At 45.2% G+C, this 20015-nt stretch overlaps 1 protein-coding gene across 4 annotated transcripts in view; it reads right to left on the reverse strand.

Moving 5' to 3' along the window:
* Nucleotides 1-409: 409 nt before the first annotated feature.
* Nucleotides 410-20015, reverse strand: part of MAD1L1 (mitotic arrest deficient 1 like 1) — a 345813-nt gene continuing 326207 nt past the window's right edge. For all 4 annotated transcript variants that reach the window (XM_021539694.2, XM_021539693.3, XM_021539695.2 and 1 more), the window contains one exon: nt 410-1481. In XM_021539694.2, coding sequence (XP_021395369.1) covers nt 1323-1481 — 159 coding nt within the window. In that variant the 3' untranslated portion in view covers nt 410-1322. The remainder of the gene's footprint in view (nt 1482-20015) is intronic.

The raw sequence follows: 20015 nt of genomic DNA on the forward strand, positions 1-20015 counted from the left end.
TGCCTGTAGACACATCAACAGGTCTCCAAGTGACTCCGGCATGCCTGGCCAACCCTGCAGTCACTGCAAGTGTCTCAGCTAACTTTCTAGCCTGCTCACTGCTACCTTTTCTCCAAGCCTAGGGAGTGTGTTCCTGCTGAAATCAGGGGGAAATCAATATACACAGAAGTTTATAGCAAACTGATTTGATTTAAGGCAGCCGGGGTTGGGACTAAATGATCTCTAACATCCCTTCCAACCCAAACCATTGATGATTCTATAAATCTATGAATGAGACTTGCCTGGAAAAACAGATGTAATGATGTCCTCCCTTTGCGAAGCACATCAGACCATTGATGTGCTCATCCTCTACATGTGGGAGAACACAGCAAGGCACAGAGTGCATCCCAAATAAGAGTCATACATCCAGTTTGGGCAGTGACAATTTATTGTTATGATAGAAGCACTACATCCATTATAACACAAAATGTCAGACTTCTGGGGACGCTCCACCCTCCATGGAGGGGAGGAGGAAGGAGAGCTCCCAAGACAGATACCCACAGGGTGGTGGCAGGCAGCAGGCCAAAGCCACCAGCATTGAACACAATGGAGCCCAAACTGCTCCTTTCTACTTTCTACAGTCCTGAGATAACCAAGAGCCCTAAAGTCTCAATAAGAGAGTTTTGGTTCCCTCAGTAAGGAACCAAAAGCATGGCAGTGACTGAGCCACAGAGGTGTCAGCACAGGTACAGGAGTTTCAAATGGCCATTTATGTTTGTGCTTGTCTGCTGAGTGATGGCAGACTCAGGTCACTGATATCTTAAAAATAATTTCAAACTTGCTGAGTGATGAGATGTTTGCAAGAGCAAGAGATTTTCCCTGGGTCTCTGTCCTCAAGGACCAAGCCCTTGGCTGCCATTAGAAGAGGACAACCAGCAGGAAGCACCAGCCTGATGCTGGTTTGTCTGTTTGTTAGGGCTCAGATTTAGGGAATCCTTTTGGGAAAAGCTGTGAATGGTGATGCTGGGGCCCGTATTCCCAGACAGAGAATCTGGGTAGTGATGAACACATGGCCCCGTTCAAAGGCAGGGATTGCATCCTGTCACAGGAGGGCCCTGGGATGGAGCTAGACTTGCCCTCTCACAGGAGGAAAATTATGCTTTTCAGAGGAATTGGTGGGATTTGTAACTCAGCGTGAAAGAAGGGGGAATAAGGAGTTCCTTGCAAAACAGAAACAACCCAAAAGCACAAATAAAGGGTGGTGAACAGGAGAATTTTTCCTTGCTACCTCAAGTGTCCTGCCCAGGAGGGCGAAACCCTGGCTGGCAGCTGGCAGTGGGACACTAAGCAATGGTCTGGCGGCTGAAGAGGTCGAGGGTGAGGGCGCTGAGGAAGGCTGGGATGCTGTCCTGGCGCAGCAGGTGGAGCTCGATGAGCTCCCGGATGGTTCGTGAGAACTCCGTTTCCAGAAGCTGCATTTTTCCACCAGAGGAGCTGGAGGCCTAAAGGGAAAGAAGAACAAGCCCATTAATACCAGAGGGTTTTAATTCACCTGTGTGACACAGGAGCAGTGTGACCCTGAAGCCTCCTTTGGCACAGATCTGCTGTCACTAAGGAAGGACGTGGCATCTCTTTGGCACACGGCATTCCTGAGTCCTGCATCCCAGTGTCCCCATGCAGGACCCCTGGGAGCCTTCCCTGGTGACAAATGTGGCACTGGCAAGATGAGGGGTTTGACCATCCTGGAAAGAACCTGTGCTGCCAGCACAGAACAGAGGTGGCCACATCAGTCACCAACACCACCCAGAGTGTGGGGAGTTCTGCACAGGGGTTTTCTCTCTGAGAAAATACTTTTCCCTGAAGTCATGCTACTTTTGTAGGAGGGAGCAGACCTGTTCCTAATTAGCATAACTCCTTCCCAATGAGTACTGATCCATCCTGCATCCCTGAAGTGTTTAAATCAGCCTAGCAGCACACAGCCAAAACCTCCAGAGGAATTATTCCAGGGATGCTCTCAAGAAAATATGGAAACTCAACATGTGGGAAGACACTACAAATCTCCTGTAACATATAAAACAAGCAAAAAAAAAAAAACTAAATGCAAGAGAAATAAGGAATGCTTGAAGCTTCTCTTGCCCCCGGAGGCACAAAAGCAGCTTGTTTATTAATAAACAGCAAAAACATCACAGTGCAAATGCTAATTTTTTTTCCCCTGCCATTTTCCTCTTCAAAATACTCCCATTCCTAATTGCTTTGCAGCTCTGATTCCTGTTGGAGGAATGGATAGCATGGGTGGGATAGCATTGGTGGTACCAGGCATGGCTGGCAGCCCCCTCCTCAATCCAAGGATGCCAAGACCCAAAGCGGAAGATTGCCATGTGAGAGAAAACATGGCTTTAGCTGCTGAGAGCCCTAGGGAACCTGCTTCCTTCCAATTCCATGTTCTCAAGAGTCTGGACACATTTGATTATGAGCTCTCCATGTTTGGGTCACTATGGATTGTGAGGAGTGCAAGGTACAGAGGATGCCCCTGTCATCCCTGAGCCAGGCAGGGAATCAAAACAAGTTTTTCACATGGAAAAGTGAATTAGCTTTTGTTTAGATCTTTGATTTGCCTGGGTTGTTTTTCAGCAAATCCCGAGCTTTGATCTGCTGCTTACTGGAGCTACCTGATACCTCCTGTGCACCTGAGGTAGCCCTGGACCAGATCAAAGAGGGAAGAGATGGCAGATGAAGGAGCCAGCTGGAGGCATCAGGAAGGATGCAAATTCCCAGCACACGTAAAGCTAGAGGTGTCACAGCAGAGCAGAAGCACAGGAGCTGGGTGCTGTGGCAGCAGCACAGGCTTTATTTTGCAAATCCTCCCTGGATTCAGCTGATGAGAAGTGCCAGTTCTGGAGGAAGGTCCGAGTATTATGAATGCATCACTTGCATCTCCAACTCTCTCAGCGCCGAGTTGGATTCATCTGAAATGGGAATTCAAGCTCTGTATGAAATACACAGTCTCCCATTGCAGATTTAAAACACTCTTTGGGCACAGAATTAATTTTCTAAGAATTTACAAGCAAATCCATTAATTGGTTTACTAGTTTAATTAATTAAACTAAATTCCTTAAGAAATTTAGCATCCAGTGCCAGACCATTTGCTTGTGTTTTATGACCTCAAAAATAGAGCAACATAAACGTTTTAAATTTCCTCTACTTTGAGCTCGCTGGTGTTACAGGTGAAGGCTACATTTGAATATCTTCTCTTTTTTTATGAGATTAATGGTAGTTTCTCTCTACTATTCTTCATAAATGAAGCTTCCTCCTGCAGCACAGGCGGAAGAATAATGTTCAGAGAAAGTTATGTGGATAAATAAATATGTGCTTTCAAGAAGATTGCTATTTCCCATTGAGTTTTCTCAGCTCAAGTGAGGCACCATCCTCCCTCTCACCCCCATGGCCTCTGTCTCCCCAGGAACTCTAAAAAAATCAAAGAAAACTCCCAAATGCTTCCAAACCTCAGACATCTCACCCAGGTTTCTTATGATTACTTCTGTAACAGGCACAAGGTGAGAAGGCAGCCACTTGGAAAAAAAGCAATTCTTCCTCTGCCAGTAGATGTTTACATGTGAACTTAGAGGATGGATGCACTTGCAGTGCAGCTCATTCAATCTCACACTGCTTTAAAAAAATGGAGAAACTTTTTTTCCCCCCCAGGAGTGTTTTAAAATTGCTATCATTGTAACTTTTCTTATTATTTGTTTTTATTGCTTTTTTTTCTTTACCCATCTGTTCATAATGTAGTATAGACTGGGATATATAGATAGATTTGCTGCTTTGGGTTCAACAGCGGGAGTACCTCTGCAGCCTGTGCTTTACAAATAAAGTGATTATATGAAATAATAGCAATATGTTCCCATTAATTCACAGGATTTCTTTTCAAAAGCCTGCCTGGTGCACTTGCTGGCAGAGAGGGAAGTGCCCGAGGCAGGAACAGGAGCGAGCAGGGGATCAGAGCAAGGCAGGGAGATGCACAGGGGTGTGCAGGAACTGAGGGGGAGGACATGGGGGGATGCTCTGCTGAGTGAACGCTGCAGGGTCTGGTGTTCCACACCATTCTGGATCAATGCAGAGCATACCTGTGGTTCCAGCTCTAAAAACCGTATTTCTGAAAATAAGAAATACGAATTTTCTAGCAGTTCAAAGCTGCAAGGGCATTCCAGTCCTCCACTGTTCATAGCCAGGATTCCCTCCACCCATTTTTTGTGGGTCTCAGATTCAGTCAAAGAAAGAAACTGAGAGTTTCTAGCCAGGTAAAAGCCTGGGAAAGAGCTGGGAAAGAATGTAAATAATTCTTTATCTCTCTTGTTTTTCACATTGTTTATAGTTAAGTTCTATCACTGTGCGTCAAGCACTCTGCACCAATGGTGGTGGGTTGTTTTCACTTCAGAACCGATGGATTCAATCCTTGCGAAGCTCTGTATAAAAGAGCAGTGTATTTTGAATAAATCAGAGTTTTACTCTCAGCAACCTTCTGAGTCAGAGTCTTCTCATTCCCGTCCTGCCTCGACAGCGACAATTTTTAATATTTTTTTCTTATTTATAAAACGTCTCAACCCTCAAAGCAAGCTGCTGGAGGTTCCTGCTGCAGGTGCCAGCACAGATCAGCTATTCACAGCACACTTCATGTATCACAATCACCATTCACTCTGCTGCTGCATTCCCTAAAATTTTAAGTTTAGAGGGAGCCAAAGGCCACCCCAACCCATCTAGGATTAAAATGCAAAGCTGAGAGGAGCATAAACAAGTGTCACTGATCCATGGGGATAGTCCATGAGTGGGAATGGGGTGAGAGAGACCAGAGCACGTTCAAACCCAGCCCTGACTGCTCTGTGCCCAACACTACTGACATCACTGTTATAGTGTGCTGTTGCTCTTAAAGAGAAAAAAAAAAAAAAGCAGAAAAAAAAAGAAAGAAAAAAGCATCAACATTTAGAGTGAAGCTGAATATATGGGATCAAAGGAAAAGATGGATCTTTGAGTCTCCCCATCCACCCCAGAGTCAATGTACAGAGGAGTCAATGCAAGAGGACATTTTGGGGACCACCATAATGCTTCACTCTCCCTTTCCTCTCTGTGCTGGGCCACACAAGTGCAGTGGTTCCCTAGAGATGTAAATATTCCCTCCAAACCTCAGTTTCCCTCAGCACAGAGCAGCAGCTGATCACGGTGAGAATATCATCTCTCCGGTACTCTGTACATAGCTCTATATTGGTTTCTTCTAATTCATGGGAAAAGTCTGGCTCACTAAACTACCAAGATTCAGGTCTCTGTTATGTTTTATTCAGATCTCAAATACTTGCAAAAGGAAAGAGTTCAGCTTTCGCTAAGCTCCGTTGCCAGTTTAGTCTGATTTAAGGGCTATGGGGACCTTTTCTAGAAAAGCAAAGGAAATCACTCCTTGCCCAATGTTACTGCACACCCAGCTCTGCTGAGGTGGGTGGGATGTGACTCTGGTTGTAGATTTGAAGGGAGCCTGTTTGTCTCCTTGCAGGCTGTGCTACCCCCCAGCAACCAGATCAGGGGGCAAATCTCTGTATATTGTAAAGCACAACAACACTGGTCTATTTAGCACAGAACAACATGAACCTGCAGTAGCTGCTCTGAGAAAGGAGCTGTTAGCACAACTGTTTCTTCAGGGGAATCAAGATCAGCAGCCACCTGCCAGAAGGAAACATCATAAATTTTCCTCTTAACCCTGGAAACCAGTAAATTATTCAAGGCTTTATAGTTCGGATATACATGTAAAAATCTCTCCAAGAACCACCAATGTGGTAGAAAAGCAGTTTCTTCTCTCCATCTCAGCAAGGAGCAGATGATGTGGAGGAGCAATAGGATTCCCAAATGTCCCGTTGGGAGATGGACCTGCAGCTGGATGAACTGGGCTTGTAAAACTGGAACATATGGACTGTAAGAGGCTCTTAACTACTGCCACTTCAGTAACAGGTACAGGACTCTGCACTGCTCCTGCTGAGATGGCTCTTTGCACCCGTGCTGCTGTTGCACACAAGCCTTTCCTGAAAGCCAAAACCCAGCATTTCCTTCTCTGATTCCTCCAAGGGGACCGATATGGAAAGTGTGACAGTGTCTCCTTTGGTCACTCACAAGCTACCACGTGGTTCAGAAGTGCACTCTCGCCTAGATACACTCAGGTTTTATTTTCTTGTACACCCTTTCCTCTTCTCTCTGACATATTCTGGTAGCTAAAAACAATGGCTCCGAAAGTGCCATCAGCTATAAACTGGCATGCAGCATGAGTTTAATCACACAAAGGTTGCTTCTTGAAAAATACAGGTTGAGCATCTATCCCAAGGTCATGTAGATCTTCAGACACTGGAATAAGACTGAAAAGAGGGTGGCTGCACACCCCAAGGAGAGAGATGGCATGGGGACTTGGTATCATCAGAAAGTATGGAGCAGAAATGCAGAAACAGAGAAAAATTCTGCACAAACTGAATCCTATACAACAAAATTCTATACAACTTGAGATTTCAAAATGAAGTGAGGATTTTCTACCTCTGATTTACACACTGAGAAAACACAACTGCCTTTGGGGATGCAAACCATGCAGGATATGTGTTCCTGCAACTTCAAACACACACATCCAGTGTCATAGGTGGAGCTCCTGAATGGGTTTTGGCAAGTTGACAACAGGGATAGTGGAGCTTTGTGCCAGGCACAGCAGGCAAGACAGCTGTGTCTCAGCTTGGGAACAGAGGAACTTCAAACACCTCCACAGCATGCAGAAGGATGAAGTCCAGGGCTTTGGCAGGGCTGCCAGAGCCACCCCTTGGCATGGTGACAAACCTTTGCTTTGCAGATGCCGTTTGGCCACGCTGTATGGCAGACGGTGCTTTCCAAGGCTAAGATGTATTGGGGTCAAAAGGAGCAAGTGAATTATTGCCTGGTGACATTTACCCACTGAATGTATCTCGAAGGCCCCATCTCATCTGCTCTGCTCCTTCCATAAATCACTGTCTGTGCTGTGTCCCCAGGGATGCCAGCTCTGAGCACACACAGCAACCAGCCCTTGTGCACTGAGGGAAGGGGCACCACGGCTTCACACCCAGCACTCCACTGCTTCTCCCCGCTCTCTGCAGGTCCACAGGCTGCTCCAGCACCATGGGCCATGCTGTGGCTTCTGTGCCTGAGTTCTCAGTCCCCCTTTCCCTTCTCCTTGTGGTCCTCACCCTACCCTGAAAAGTGCTGTGCTGTCCACACCAACGTGGGTTATGGACATCTCCCATCAGATCGACCCCTTTGGCTATTTGCCCTCATCACATGAATCCCTCAGACCTCCTCTCCATGTGGGGCAGTCACCCCCTCTCCCCCTCTTCCCAAGGCCCCCAGGGTTGGCTGTTCCAAGTGATCACCTCCCAAAAGCTCCACAGCTCTATCACTGTGTGTGCCTCAGAACCTTGGGCACACTGCTGGTGCTGAAACACCCTCAAATCCCAGACACCTTCCCCATGGCACCCACGGCCTCCCTCAGCACCCACTAACACCCACAAACCCTGCCACAGTCCAACAAACCTATTTAAAATTTTCCTTTAAGAAGCTGCTGGCTCTGACCTTTAAATGAGAAAATCCTTTTGTTTCTGCCTCTTGCTTCAGATGCTGAGATTTTTCTAAATGTCAAAGGCCGCCTTGTCCACGTGCAGATGTTGAGGAGGGAAGCAGTGATGCTGAGTGGGCTGGCACCCTCTCTCTGGTTCTGCACAGCTGATAAATCACCACTTCAGATCACCCCAAAGACAGACAGATGCAGGGAAGCCAAAAAACTGGAGTGCCCAGAAAAAAAGCAAGGAAAAGATGTGTGTGTGTTTCTGTGTGTGCACATGCAGAAACTGCCTGCTGAAGTTATAACAACCCAAACACGAGGTTTTGAGATTTAATTGCTCAAACTTGGCTCTCTCGGGTGATGATATCATTATCAAAATATCCCAATTGAGTTATGCCTCACCAATCAATCTCTCCTAAGCATCATGCACTGCTCAAATACCAGGTCCCCAGGTACACTCTAAATCACTTTAATTACAGGCCGTTCATTTAAAATTAGGGAAATATTAAGGAAAGAAAAAAAAAACCAACACAAAATTGAACCACAAGATGTACTTATGGCTGGAAATATTTATGAGGTTATTTAGCAAACTGTTTACTGGTTTCCTTCTTTTTTTTATGGTAACTGGCAGGTTCCAGATGGCCTGACAGGACGCCTGCCCATGGTGGCTCCTGCAGGATGTGCAGCACTTAATCAATCAGGTCACCTCCCTTTCAGAAATAACCATTCCTTGTCTGCAGCAAATTCCCCCGCCCCCCCCCCCCCCCCCTTTAATAGCCTCATTGTAACCCAAAGAAGAAGAGCACTTCCTTATAATAATTGTTTCTTCCAAGACCTCTGACCTCTGTGTCACCAGCTTGGTATATAAAGTGAATTTATGAGGCAGACAGGGATGGATGCCTGTAAAGAGCCTTCCAGGAAATGTAATGAAAAAGCTGCTTTTAGCTGCTGAGCAAAGAAAAGCAAATGCCTGGCAATGCCAAGAAGAAAATTGAATGCTGGGATGGGGTAAGTGAGAAACAGCCCTGTGTGCACTGAGATTTATAGCAAACATTTCCTTTCTCTTTCTTATTATTCAACACCAAGATGAACCACAACCCCAGAATGTCTTTGGAACAAGAGGTCAGCTCGTATACTTCCATCTTAATCAGAAACAGCTCCCAGGCACTGTGTACACGAGTGGCAGCAGTGATGGGTCCTGGGTGCACCAGCTCAGCCGCAAAGGAGCGCAGAGCGGGGCGTGCTGCACCAGCCTGTCCCCACAGCTCCCTGGTTTGATCTAGGTGAGCTCTCCTGCACCTCACGTCAAAAATGAGACCTAAAAAAGAGCAGGGACATGTGCTGAAGGGCTGCACCCCTCTCCATGGGGGATTCCTGCTGGTGCTAATCCTGGGGGACAGTGTTCTGTGCAGCAGAGGGCGAGTCAGCACCTTCTTTCAAAAGGTTTCTCCTACAGGTTAATGCCCTTTAGACTGTCAAATGCGATGCCATAAAAATAAGATCAAAGGCTTTAAAATAAGGGAAGCGTATTTTTTGATTCATACTATTACTATTTTATATCTGAATATTCCTATAGAGCTTTTCATCCAGGAAGACAGGTCTTTGAACTGCTGTGATTTCACCTATCACTGAGGAACAACCCCCGGGGTAAAATGTGACAGCTATTATCAGGGTGCATTAATGTTACTGAACAGTTCAGGACAGACAGAGACAAATATATCCAATTTAAATCATAGCATTGAAGAGCAACCGCTCAGTGTGGATTAATACCCATGCATTTTCCAAAAGTGCTTTGAGAGTTTTCAGAGAACAAATGCAGAAACTAAAATTCCCTGTCTTATCTGTAGGATTCATTCAGGCTCCCGTCATTATGCTGCAAATTGAACATTGTCAAAGAGGGAAGATGGCAATGCAAATGATTCACCCATAGCATCTACTTTTGCATCCACAGATTCTGATGGGATGTCCAAACCAGCCACCAAGGAGACTCACCCCGTGGAGATTTGCTGAGGTGATACCTAAAAATGAATACATGGCTGGTGAGAGTAAATCACAGCAGACTACTCACATCACAGAGAATGGAAAATCACATGGGATGTCACTCTAAACTAATACTGGCAGCCGGCCGTAGTCAGAGCTTGAGCTCATAAAGTACAAGTTTTTAACAGACTTCAGATTTGCTAAATAGTGTTCACCAGCCAAATATGCTTATAAACATCAAGCATGAAGGAGTAGAGATGGAAACAAGGCACAGAGCTCACAGATTTTTTCCAACCCCACTCCACAGAAAAACCCAAACTACGGCATTAATCCTTTAAAGCCAACACCTCAGGATCTTTACAAATCAGAGTCTCTTCTTGATACACAGGGAAGCTGTGCTAATCCCACAGCCATGGCTACCTCTGACCTACAACAAATCCCTTTGGAAAGAGCAGCCAAACGTGTGTTATCCCAACTGCTGTCACACCACGCGTGGCAGGGCTGGACCGCTCCAGCACCCCGGCTGCAGCTTCCCAGCCATCTGCGAGGTGACTCTGTTGGACTGGTCAAGCTGCAGAGCGAGTAGCTAACAAGCATTAACAACATCTAGCCCATGTGTTCTGTCTAGTAAAATGCCAACCCATCTGTCTGTAACATCAGTGACTCCGTAGAAGCCATATGCAGGAGAGACATAAATTAGGGAGAGAAAAATCTCCTGTTACTTTCTCTGCAGTGACTCTGCAGTTGTCGCTGGGATTGCAAGGGACTGGGTGTTTTTTAAGCTCTGTTTTCCCAGCCAAATCTCAGGCTCACGTAGCTCTCCAGCCCTGCCATCCAGAGGCAGTTTCTGGTCTGCACCTGACCCTGGTGAACATAGCTTGGGACAAAGTGAAAAGCAGCTGCAACTCAAACCAGGTTCCAAACTGCTCCCCCAGGAGAGCCAGCAGAAGGCAGAGAACTTGAGGGAAAGACCAGGGACTGGCAAGTGAACCCAGCATACAAGAATCCCTCAGGTACACAAGGAGCTCATTAACCAGCCAAGCTGCTTATCACATTCCTCTCCATCTCCCTTGCTGGAAGCTCTCTGAGCTGGAAGGAACAGGGAAGCAGTAAACCAAGAACAAGGAGTTTCTGGAACATGAGAAGGAAGGACCTATGGGAGAAATGCAAAAACAATTATCTGTGTGGGCTGTAATTAAGACTGTCTGTTCTCAAGGTATATTGGAACAAGGTATATTCGTTATGGGATATATCTCCTATCCCAAGGAATAGGAGATATTCCACTTGTGAACTGCAGCTGGAGGTATGAGGTCTGTAAGAGAACACAAGCAGCAAAGTTTGCCAAACCCTGTATCAGCGAGAGATGTCTAGAACCACTGAGAATTTTGACATCAACTTTTGAGGCTGCAGCGTTGCCTGGGAGATAGGCATCCCTTCCCCAAAGCAAACCACTGCTCCCCAAGAGGCAGAGCTTGCTGGATCCTTCATCCCTCACTGAGTCACACCAGACACGCACTGTTCTGCTGCTTGGCTGCTCCTGCATCATGGTCCTGCTCAGAAGCCTCTGCCTTCTGTCTCTGGATTAGAGCAAATCAGCAAAAGAACCCAGACTCCCCTCTGAAGTGCTTGCACATGACACAGAATTAAAATAGGTCATACAGATCTCAGGACTCACCAGCTGCCAACTGGAAATGAACCCCTGAGTTTGCGAGCTGGGCATCTCACCTTGCATGAGATGGAGGGGGAGTGCCTGGGGCAGGGAATGGTTAGGTGAGCAGAGGACACACACCTGGGAGGCACATCTGGAGTGACTGCTACTCTGCCACGTTGCAGATGCCATCATGTGATTAACACATTTATCCTCATCATCTTTTTGGTATCCTTCTGGAAGTCTTGCCAAGTGGGGTGGACGGAAAGCTAAAGAACTGAACAATATCCTGTGACCAGTAATGGCTCAAGGGACTGTAAGTGATAAACTTAATGACAAGCAGACAATTAGACCTTAGCTCTGTGGCTGAGGGATGGGACAGTATATGGAGCATGCCCGTTCCTGGCTCATTGAGTTTGCAAGGCTTGTGGGAGAAGGAGTAGCAGATGGACCTGATGGCAGATTACAGCTGAAATTCTCACCCTGTTTATTCACTGCTCTCTTCTAGCTCTTGTTTGTCTGGCACCCTGGGCTAAAATGCAGGTTCAAGCCTTACATCAAGGAAATTGGTGACACATATTAGTCACCCCTGCACAGAGCCAGCATCGCAGCCAGCGCTGCACAGACCAAAGCCACTGCAAGAAGAATTGGCCAATAATTACCCCTTCCTGTGGGACTGTGTGACTTGCTTACACTTATGATCTACCAAAGTGGAATTTAAGTGTTGGCTCTGGGAATAACATCAGTTGCAACATCAATATCCAAATGTCACGATGTTAGCGTGAGTTGAGGAAGGTGCTTTTCCTGCTGTCGCTTTTTTGCTGGCTCACATCTCCCTTCGTTTTTCTTTATCTGAAATTGCTGTCATCAGCACGACTGCCAGCAAGACCAAAGTAAGCCTGAGTTGTCAATACCCAGCAACACAAAGAAGGAAGTTGATTCTGAACATGCAAAATTATTTTCTTGTGTCCTCAAGAATGAGTTTTAACCCTTAAGAGCTCAAAATTCCACTGTGGGGAAGCACATTTCTCAGACTGCATCTATAGCCACATGTGGGAGTTTATACTGAGAAGATGTTATTATTTTTATCATGGAACTGATGGATATCAGTAATTTTATTTGTGGAGTTATTCAACCAGACTTGTAGTCCACAGGCAGGAAACCTTGAAGAACTAGATAGTAGGTAAACCAGTCAACTGGCCTGTGCACATTGGGTATATCCAGCTCTCTTGAAATGGGCTTTTAATGGTAAAACCCAATGTGAAACGAAGACACATAGGACTCTTCTCTCCTTGAGCAGGTCTGATCTCACCATAACAAAGTCCATGGCTCAAGAGTCAGAGGTTGCAGCTAAGGAGTGAATAAATAGGAAGATTTCAGTATTCACTGAAATAGTAGGAGAAATTCTAGTGTATCCCTTGAGGGGACACTCAGCCCCTTGGGCTACGACACATTTGCTGAAAGCTCCTGCTGTTGCTGCCTGTGCTGTCACTTGGCACTAACCTCCTGAAGAACATGGCAAGACAGCACTGCTGGTTCTCATGTCTGGACGAACATGCTCCTCTCCCCGAAGGGAAAAGGAGAGGTTTTGTGTTTAGCAAGTGCACCATGTTTGAGCAACCTCTGAGGAGCCTCTCTGGGGCCGCGGGCTCCCCACCTGACACACATCTGACTGGTTGTCTCTTCCTGCTGGTGTTCTCCCACTGACGTGCTGCCATCCGCCAGTCAGCTCCTTTAGCTGCAAGTGCAGGGGGGGAAGAGATTTATGCAGACACCATGTATGCAATTATGAAAGCAGAAGACAAGACACCCGGATATCACACAAACTGATGCATTTTTGCTGGCAGGCTTTTTGCATGATCCAGTAACAGCTGTCATGCTCCAGCTTCTCTCATCTGAGTTCTGCTACCACTTCAGCATCCTTCCACATCCTTTAAGAGGGCTTCCTTCCCTTCCTGGTGCAGCCTGCTCCAGATGCCACAGCAAAGTGGGCAGTAGTGTGGGATGCAAAGGGGACACAGTATGGCTGCTTTTCATAGCAGCACTAACATGAAATGTTCACTTCTTTAGGCAAGACACTGCTCATTAGCAATGACCTCGAGGCATGCAAGCTGCTCAACCAGCAATCTCTCCCACTCTGGAGCTCTTTAAAATTTGCCCTTTTCCTGTGCCAAGTCTTTCAGCAAGCTTCCCTAAAGTGCAGTGGTGATCTGCAGAGATACACACATGTTGTCCTGTGCTTTCTGGAGAAATGTGGTGATGGGGAGCTGGTATGGACCTTGGACTTCATCCCTTGTCCCCCGCTCAGCATAGCATTAAAAGGGAAGGAAAGGACAGCCCACAAGTTTCCCTGCCAAGTCAGCTCCTGCTGACTCTAAAGCCTGGAACTCTAAAGCCTGGAAGCCTGTTAGTGCCCACATCCTCCTGGTTTTCAGCACTCCGTGCTATGTTTGCTTTTGTAAATAGATTTAACCTTTCTAAAATTAAAAACAGAAGAAAACTTCTCTTGGCAGAACACCAGTTTTAGAAAGATGGAGGAACACAACATTTCCCAAACACTTCAAAACTGCAGACTAAAGATATGTGTTAGTCTCTGCTGTGCATGCTTGTTTTGCTCATTATTCTGAATGTTAATACATTAATAGATCCTCTCCTGATTAACGGCTGCACTAGACTCTCTTTCTAGGAACACATATGGCTCTTTCTTGCCACAATATTGGAATGGAGAGCCAAAATATTTAAACACTGACACTAATAAAAGATTTTATCACCCTCATCCTGATGTAAATAACTAAGGCTGGAGCCAGCTCTTAGCTCTATATGCCTGTCTTTCAAAAAGTTCTTAATCAAATATGAATGAACTGGCAGAGACCCATTTTAAGTAATTGGGCTGTTTGTGGTTACAGTGCTGCAGCAACAAAGCCACTGTGACATCCTCTCATCCAACAGGATGCTGTGCACCTGGCTGAAAGGACCACATACTCGTTGGGGTTTTAGACCCAGGTGTGTGTGCAGGGGCTGGTTCTGCCTGCAAGAAAAGGAAACGTTTTTTCTTTCCTCACACATGCAAGATTAAAATATTGTCCTGAATTAAGATGATTTTCAGGGGACTCCAAATGCTTCTCTCCCAGATATCTACACTCAGCAGCATTTACTCCATCCGCTGAAGGACATGGGAATCACCCAGCACACAGACCAGAGGGTATGGTAAAAATTCTGGTAGTGTGTGTCTGGCTTGTTTGGAGTTGTAGGTCAATTGCCAATACAGAATTGCCTAAAAGATATGTTCCTCCCTCGTTTTTTCCCATGCTGTGCCATTACCTTTCCCCTCTGCCCTATGTCCTGCACTAATCCTACCTGTCTAGTGCCATCAGTTATAAAATAAACAGCAGTTCCCCCTTTGTGCTACTTGCCATGTTGCTGATCAGAGCTGTCACTGGCTAAGAGTGACACAACCTGAGTGCTAAGAAAACCCTGAAATTAAAAAAATACTCTTTCTACATTTCAATGAGAGAGTTCTGCAAGGGGAGGGACTTCAGTTTTGTACTCCGGAAAACATTTATCACTACAGAGCTGAAACATGGTGTGAAAACAAAAACCCTCCAAACCTGCTTTCACACATTCCCCAGCGAGCCCAGAGGTGTTCCTGCTATGACCCACCTAACAATGCTCTTGAGAATTGTTTTCACAAGCAAAAAATACAAACATAACAGCAAAAGAGTCAAGAAGTATTTCTTCAAATGCCTCAGATGTAGGCTGTGCTCTAAATATATTGTAGAAAAGCACTAATATATTTTCAGGTGTTACAGAAGGCCACAGGAAAAGACCTCAGCAAACCTCAACTGTAATACAGAGCAGGTCCTGACTCAAGTGTCAGGATTATTTGAGATCACTGACCTCCTCCTGCTCAACCTGCCTATTTTTACAACTCAATTACATTTATTTCTGTATATACAGATGTACATGAGATACTTAACATTCTTTCTTGTGCAAGAGCCAGACAGAAAGCAGAAGATGCAGATGAGAAAACGAGCAGATGAGCTCCCTCGGAGGTTTCACGGACAAAGATGTTTAAACGAAGCAATTTAAAACCAGAAAGAACCTCACAAACACAGTGCTTCTAAGCATCTCATTTCACTTGCTTGTTTTCAACTACATTTGAAAAAAAAATCTCAGAGGGAATCAAACCACTTTAGCTGCTGCTTCCTCATTCCTGATGTCCTCTGGAGAACATCATCAACCTTTGTTTCCTACCAGTTATAGACCAAAATTTCTAGAACAAGTAACTCAACAGGGGTGAGAACTGAAATGCATTACACATTCGTTGTTTGTCACACTTCTGAAGGGCAGGGAAGCACCAGCATGGCCTGAGACTGACAGACAAGAAGAAATGGGTTTCCTACAGCAGCAGGGCAGCACAGAGCCACACAAAGGACTCAGTGCTCGTTTGCCTCTTTTGCTGCAGAAACCAGAGCTGTCCCCAAGCACGGGGCTGAAGGGAATGTGTGAGATGTGGGATTCAGTTCTGCAATAACCAACCCCAAACTTGGTGCACGGTGCAGGGAGGGAATGCCCCCAATAAAGCTGGCAGTGATGCCCAGACACCTGCAGCATCCCCTGGGCACCATCCCAGCCAGGGCTCAGCCTGCCTTGGGAAGGGCCCTTCAGTGTGCACAGGGCTTTTCCAGCCCAACAACCAACCCATTCATCCCCATGACTGCTCCTTTCAGCACGAGCTGACACATCCTTCCCACAACAGAACCCTGCAAATGACTTTATTTAACCAGGAAAACAGATTTGTGTTGTTTCTAAAGACAAATGAATCTAGTTTTGGCTGCAGAGGGCTGAGCTGGACTCCTCTCTGTGCCAGTAAAATCATCAGGATTGTGGAGGAGACTTAAGAGACTGTGTTTACTTTCAGTCTCCCATGGATCATAACTGAGCAGAAAAAAAGGGCTCACACAGCACAACAGATCAGGCTGCAACTGTAAAGGAGTCCAACACTTTGGAGGCTATTTCTCTCAAGCACTCAATGAATTTTTTTTTTTTAATTTAGTGAAAGACTTCCCACAGTTTACTGGTCTGCAGTGAGAGTGGGGCATTTTGGGGAGAGGATGGTGAGGCAGATTTTACAGAATCACAGAATAGTTCGGGCTGGAAGGGACCTTGAAGATCATCTAGCTCCAACTCAAGTGGGATGCTGACCACTAGATCAGGCTGGTGAAAGAATATGCTTTTCTTTATTATTTTGTCACTTTTCAGTATATAGATAGTCCCAAATGTGGCTGAGCTCTGCCCAAATTTGCAAATATTTCTGTGCTGGAGGTTCCTGACTGTGCTCCCAACAAAAGGGGAATGGGGAGAGGAATGAAAAGTGACCAGGGTCACAAAGCAGGTCAGCAACAGAAGCAGGAGCCATGGACAGTCCCCAAAATCTCCCAGGCTGTGGGGAAATCTCTGTTCTCTAGTGCAAAGGCAGAGGCAGATATAATGACATAGATTTATCCTTAAGTTGCTATGCAGGGAGGCACAATTTTTTACTTCTTAGTGCCCTGTTATTTAACCTTAATGCTCCACTGACATTATTTTTTTGTATGGAACATTATATATGTGTCTGTGTACAAATTTGCAATGTATAAATAGCATAGATCAGAGGTGACCTTTAAGTTTGTGCATGTGGAGATTCATCCAGCGTGAGGGCTAGCTGGGAGGATGAAGTCATTAAGATGTGTTCTCATCTAAAGTTACTTATGAATTATTTGTAAGCTATTTTCTAACTTATTTTGTTATAATACCCCCACATAACTCACTCACCAACCAGTAAAAATAGCTTACCAGTGAATGTATGTTTCGGAATTCTGTTTGCCTATTTTTCCTTTGTGCTGCAGCTGCTGTTGCCATGCTGTCGTTGCTATGTTTTCCTTTTTCTTTCTTTTTCTTAAGAGGGAAAAGGCAAAAAAAAAAAATCTATTCCCTAAACATGCTAGATTCAGTTCATGGAACAAAATACCTGAGGTAGAGCCTAGAGGAATATAACATAATCTGGATGAAAGAGCATCACAGTGTAGAAAAAAGCCTTTTTGACACTAACATGCAAATTCTTCTCTGAAAGAGTTAATTAAACCACAAATGTAATTTACATCAGGAAAGGGTAATGAAAAAAGAGTCTTAATATAGCTAGAAAATGGTCAGAGAAAGGTAAAACTCCAGGCTGAATAGGTTGATAAGAAGGTAGAGGGGAAAAATAGATATAAAATAGTAGATGTGGCCAAGTTTCATCTGGAAGACAATGAAGTTGCTCAATAAGCTTGTTAAAACAGTTCTTAAAGCTTGAAAGCTAAAGTTTGTCTCCATGGGATAGCCCTGAGAACTACAAATGATCTTTCCAAAGGCTGAGAGTCCAAGGTGGAAAATTTGGTTCTGGGTTGTGGGTCCTAAGTTGTCCCTTCTGCCTCTGGTCATTTTATTAAAAACAGACAGAGATTGCCAAACTGGGGCTGGAGCTCAGCAATTAAGTTCTGAAAAGACAATTTGGGTTGCCCATTCCTTCTTTGTCTCTCAGCTCCAGAGGAACTTGGATTATTCCTCCATCCTCAGTCCCCTGCCAGTCTCCAGGAGGACCATGGAGCAGAACTGGCAATATGATCACAAGAATCGATAGTTTCAGCCCAGTGACTGATGATTTAGAGCACAAAAAACCCCTGTGAGATGGCAAAATGACTTGGGTGGCTTAGGAGTGTGGAGAATTGTGAGGGACCATGAGAACCTGTGAAATTTGGGTCACTGGGCAATGCTACAGCAGAAGAAATTCGATACAGACAAGTGCAATGTAGCGCATGTTGTTCTGCCAATTTAAAGGACTCCTAACATGCTGATGTGTTGGAAATGATGTAACCTCTCAGAAAAATAAAAAGCCAAGTGCCACTGTGGCCAGCTTCTAGACAATTTCTCAGTGTACAGTGTCACTCAAAACATCCGAGTAAAATGTTAGAATAAAATGTGTTTGAAAATACAGCTGGGAGTACCATGTCATGGTTTTACACAAGTTGAGAGCGTGTCCTCTTCTCCTGAGCAGTGAGTCAGCCTTGGTGAGTTCAGTACAACATGAGGGCAAATGGTAAATTAGGTTTTTCTTGTTTGAGGCACGTGCTGTTTAACCTGCCTTTCTTCTCATCACTGACTGCATCCCGGGGTCAGTGGGAGAAACATCAAGGGCTGCAACAATTTGCAGCATAACAAATGCAGAATTAAGACAGGCAACAGTAAACAGAGGATGGGCAGGGTGGTGAATTCTGGGTCAGATGCTACACTAGAAAAGAGAATTCCAGTATTTCAGGTACTCTTCTGCCATTACCCTCTTTGGCTGAGGTGGGTGAGTTACAAAGTGCAGCTGGATTCAGGATGCATGGATATTGGCAAACTCTCCATGGAGTTTGGCTGCATTAGCTGCTGTTTTTCTTCATGGAAAACCATGTTTTCATAGGTCAAAAATCCCCCAGTCCTGACCTGTGCAGGGCAGGGGTGCTAATCCTGACTGTAAGTTTGAAACACAGCTTGATCAAGACCAGTTCTGCCATTCCCTGTGTATTAATTATTCCTGCCTTTACCCACATCCCATCAGCCCCAGATTTTGGGGTCTGACAAAAACCTCTTTCCACGAGGACTGCCACTTCCAACCAAGCCAAAGAAATCACAAAGAGCTATGTAGCCCCATGATTAAGAGCTGTGAGTCAGGAGCTTCCAAGTTTATTCCTCACTTTGGGTCCCAGCATGAACTACACAAGTAGCATCATTTCTCTGCATCTCAATATCCTCACCCTCCAGTAAAACTAATAACAACTCCTCCACTGAGCAGGCCTGCTGTGAGAATCAATTGGTATTTGTAAAGGCCTTTGAGAAATGTAAGGCACAGTCTGTATGTGAAAATTATTGATATGATTCATTACCAGGCATTCATACTCTATTTATGCAACTCCCAGTCTATTACTAAATATATTGTCCATTTGAATATTGAAATCACTGCTGCTAGTAATTTCTGCTAATGTTACACTGGTCTTTCAGAGGTAGCTTTTTTGACTTGAATGGGAGAATTGTGGAGGCAGTGAATAGGGGGACAAATGCCAGAAGAAGAATTTAAAAGAGGACAACAGCTCTGTGCAGACTTCATGGAAAACAATAAAAAATCCATTTAACAAATAACTGTGTGCTAACACTTTCCTGACTCCTCTTCCCATTCTCTTTTTTCCTCAGTTGAATTTGTGTGGAAATCTGATCTCCATTAGCCTTTGTCTGCAAGATGAAAATGAGCAAACCTGAGTGCTTTGTGTCTCCCCAGACAGACCACCTGCTCCTCACACGCTGTCGGGTGATGCCTGAGACCTCTCGGTGACCAGTCTCCTTTTCAGAAAGTGAGGATGCTCCATCCAACCCATCATCCTACAACCCTCAATCACCAGCTCCAACTTCCCCCTGCCTTTTACTTTGCCATGCTACTGAAAGCAGCAAAATCTGGGACTACTCGGAGAGTTTCTGAGAAGAGAGAGCATATGTCTATACATTATATATTTATTCACACACTGAGACATGTTCTCACTCCCAAGACACACACGGTATGTTCCGACTTTCTCACTCCAGCATGTTTTGCAAATTTCTTCTCCACCCCCTCTATTCCCTTGTTTCACTTTATCAGTATCTTATTTAAGGAAAATGCTGCTTACTGTAAACTGGAAATGTTAATATCAGGTCAGCAGACCATTTATTAAGATGCAGCTGTGGGACAGGGAGTGATGTGGCACAGCTATT

This window comes from Lonchura striata, chromosome 16 (genome assembly GCF_046129695.1).
Source record: "Lonchura striata isolate bLonStr1 chromosome 16, bLonStr1.mat, whole genome shotgun sequence".
Lineage (NCBI taxonomy): Eukaryota > Metazoa > Chordata > Aves > Passeriformes > Estrildidae > Lonchura > Lonchura striata.